At 35.1% G+C, this 3,309-nt stretch overlaps 1 protein-coding gene across 1 annotated transcript; it reads right to left on the minus strand.

The window, feature by feature from the left end:
* Positions 1–1,285: 1,285 nt before the first annotated feature.
* Positions 1,286–2,407, minus strand: LOC135223300 (U-scoloptoxin(16)-Er13a-like). Its single transcript, XM_064261770.1, has 3 exons — positions 2,245–2,407; positions 1,790–1,922; positions 1,286–1,537 (listed from the first exon to the last, which is right to left on the minus strand). The coding sequence occupies exons 1-3, from the start codon at positions 2,336–2,338 to the stop codon at positions 1,447–1,449; spliced, it is 318 nt and encodes a 105-aa protein (XP_064117840.1). The 5' UTR covers positions 2,339–2,407; the 3' UTR covers positions 1,286–1,446.
* Positions 2,408–3,309: the final 902 nt, after the last annotated feature.

Here is a 3,309-nt window from a genome sequence, read left to right on the forward strand (position 1 = left end):
TCTTTCTCGATATCATTTATTCTCAACGCGAGCAAGCATAAAATGCTCACAAGCAAGAATAAGGAAAAAAATGAATATAAACAAAGCCCAAACATACAAGTATATACGTAGGTATACTAACATAGATCAGAAAAACTGCAGTATTAGTGTACGAAGCTTTACAGAAGGTCATGGGCCTGAACATATTTACTATCTAATTTTTTTTTTTTTTTTTTTTTTTTTACAAAATAATTATCCATGAAAGTAAAAATTTTCCATAGAATCTTTATCTCAATCGCAATAATAATGGATAACACATTTCTGAATTCTAAAGTGCGCAGGCATAGATGACCATAACTGTTTGAACACCAGTTTTCTATACTAATAAATCAATTAATCTTCCGCGTTCCTGCCTTGGGTGAGCCAAGACGGGTCGACTACCGCCAAGGTCAAATGAGTCTTACCTAGTTTGAGTTCCGAATGACTGGTTTTTTTGTTTCAGATCAAGGACCAACCATACCTCTCCCGGATATGAGCAGCTAATAACTTGTTGCATGTAACTTTCAGCCAATTTCTCAAGAGAATTTTCTCGGGGAGGCGGACAGGTGTATCACAAGGGATTCCTCGCTCCCTTTGGTAGGGTGGGGGTCTTTGTATACTTATACGGGTAGCATTCGCACAAAGCACGGCACAGTATTTATATATATATATATATATATATAATATATATATATATAATATATATATATATATATATATATATATATATATATATATATATATATATATATATATATATATATATATATATATATATATATATATATATATATATATATATATATATATATATATATATATATATATATATATATATATATATATATATATATATAAGTTTACACATTTTTTTCCCTGACAGCGGGTGGTCAAAGTCACTGATGTTTCTAAACTACACTATGGTACGAATCTTGGCCGGCACAGAAGCCGACTTCAATTATAAATCCTTTATTGTTCAAATTACTCCCGAATTGTAATGAATCCGATATTAAAAGATTTTTTGTGACCTAATACTTGTAAATTTATGTTCTATATCCACGCACTCCCATCACACACAACACACACCCACCCATATATATAATATAATATACTATATATTATATATAATATATATATATATTCTATAGATAGATATTATATATATATTATAGTATACTATGTAATATTATATAAAATTTACATCACATCTCAAGGCCCGCGCGATCCTTGTTAATGCTACCTTAGGATATATGAAAGGAAATAAACCTTGTACTTTTCATGATCTTAATTTTCAAGACATTAACATGAATAACTGAACGACCTTATCTAATGAATACTGGTACATGTCGTTGAGCAGTGCACAACTTTCCAGTGACACCAGCATGTAAGGAGTCATTCAATTATTTGACCGTGAAGATTCGGGTGGATTCAATTGCAAGCAATTTTAGGGCAGCAATTAGGGTACGTTCCGGCACCTGGCGTTAAGTGACAACCTGTCCCCGGTACAGCAACTCCGCAGCTGATAAGAAAAGATTAAAAATAATTAAAGAGCATTGTTCGTGAAATAAGCATGTTCAATTTTTAATCATACTACTCTACTGTATTTTGACCTGTTATGTAAGCAAGGTCATTTATACTCTTATACGAGCATCTAAATAGTCTAAGCCATGTTATACGTCCATATAGCTAATCTAACATACGATGAAATCTTCCTAAATAGTTCCCTAACTGGCTCTTGAGGAAAAATCACAGACTGAAATAAATTACTTACGTGTGCACCTCGTAATACAAATCTCCGCCTTGTGCGAAGCATGTCAACTCTGCACACTTGTCACTGGCCGGCCAAGATTCATCTTCGGCGTACGCCCTGTTGCTGTCTTTATCCCAGCATTTTCCTGGATGATCTGTGGAACGGAGAATTGCGACCGTGTGAAATTCGGTGATCTTAAACGGTCTAAAGGTCAATGCCCAGAGAACGAGCATTCACACACTAAGTATGACCAACTGCATATAGCTTAAATAGATTCACTGGACATGAAAATATTTCATAACGAAAAAATATGACAAATGCAAAACTAGCATGATATATATTATGATTATACGAACAGTAACGTCCGACCATCTGTAAACTACCAATTCATCTCCCTGAGAATATAAAGTAGCTTTTATATTCTTCATAAAAGCACCAATGTCAGCTATTTTTAAAGTTGGGGAGAGGTTACTAACCTGGATGGGTATCTGCTACGCCCCTTTGAAGCGCACCAAAAGTGATGCCGAGCAGTGTTAAAACCAGTGCCGTCTTCAGGAGGACTTTGCCCATTTTGGCTGTGGCTTCAGGAGGGAGGGAGGTGAGCGTACTCTGAATAAGTTGAAGGTCTGAGGTGGAAAATTACAGAGGGCTTCCTTTTATACCCCAGTCAGAATGGGTGAGACAGCGAAGGAACGCCCTGACGATGACGTCATACAACTGTGCGCTTTGTTTCTTTATATTTATCTTTAGACGGCAATTTATTGTCAATACACATAAAAAAATTTTAGAAGTTCCTCGGTTATGGTCATAACATTCAAGCTTTGCTATAATGTTATTTAAAAATTGCACAAACACAAATAGAGCAAGCCTAGAAAGCCTTTAATTTTCGATAAAGACAAAAAAAAAAAAAAAAAAAAAAAAAACAAAAAAAAAAAAAAAAAAAAAAAATACATGAACATGAATGTGGGCTTGTCAACAAAACACAATACAGCATAGTATATGCCCCATAATAACAAATTACCAATAGGTCCACCTTTCAGAGCCAAGCTTAAGTGTAGCTAAAAACCGGTTTTTCGTTGCTAGCGCCAAAATATGAGCGATTGCATGACATACAGCTGCGCTAAATATGTAGATACGTAAAACTTGTCGGACTAGCTTTTGATACAAAAGTTGACCGTAAATTTTTGTTGACGGTCATTTTTTTTCCAAAATCAAATTATTCAGCTCATTAATAAAGCTGAAAGTTGTACGCTTAGAGAGAGAGAGAGAGAGAGAGAGAGAGAGAGAGAGAGAGAGAGAGAGACGGGTTGGTGTTGATTTCTACAAGTACTGAAACACCGAGTCGCTCGAAACAAGGTTGTGATATCTGCAGCCAAAAGTACTGGACTGTCTTCAACTTGATTTCCGTATAAGGAACATCAATAACACTTAACGGATGAATAGGATTTCATGATTATCGACCACTTTAATAGTAGCTAAAAAATGGCTTCTGCACTATTTCTTCATTACACTATATCACCCCCCCCCCCACCCCCTTTCTG

Source organism: Macrobrachium nipponense, chromosome 8, assembly GCF_015104395.2.
Source record: "Macrobrachium nipponense isolate FS-2020 chromosome 8, ASM1510439v2, whole genome shotgun sequence".
NCBI classification, from domain to species: Eukaryota; Metazoa; Arthropoda; class Malacostraca; order Decapoda; family Palaemonidae; genus Macrobrachium; species Macrobrachium nipponense.

Bases quoted from the DNA above. Each gene is read 5' to 3' on its own strand.
- LOC135223300 (XM_064261770.1), bottom strand. From the start codon at position 2,338: ATGGGCAAAGTCCTCCTGAAGACGGCACTGGTTTTAACACTGCTCGGC. The intron at 1,923-2,244 runs GTTAGTAACCTC...TCCGTTCCACAG, and splicing joins CGTAGCAGATACCCATCCAG to ATCATCCAGGAAAATGCTGG. The intron at 1,538-1,789 runs GTAAGTAATTTA...TTTTCTTATCAG, and splicing joins TTGTATTACGAGGTGCACAC to CTGCGGAGTTGCTGTACCGG.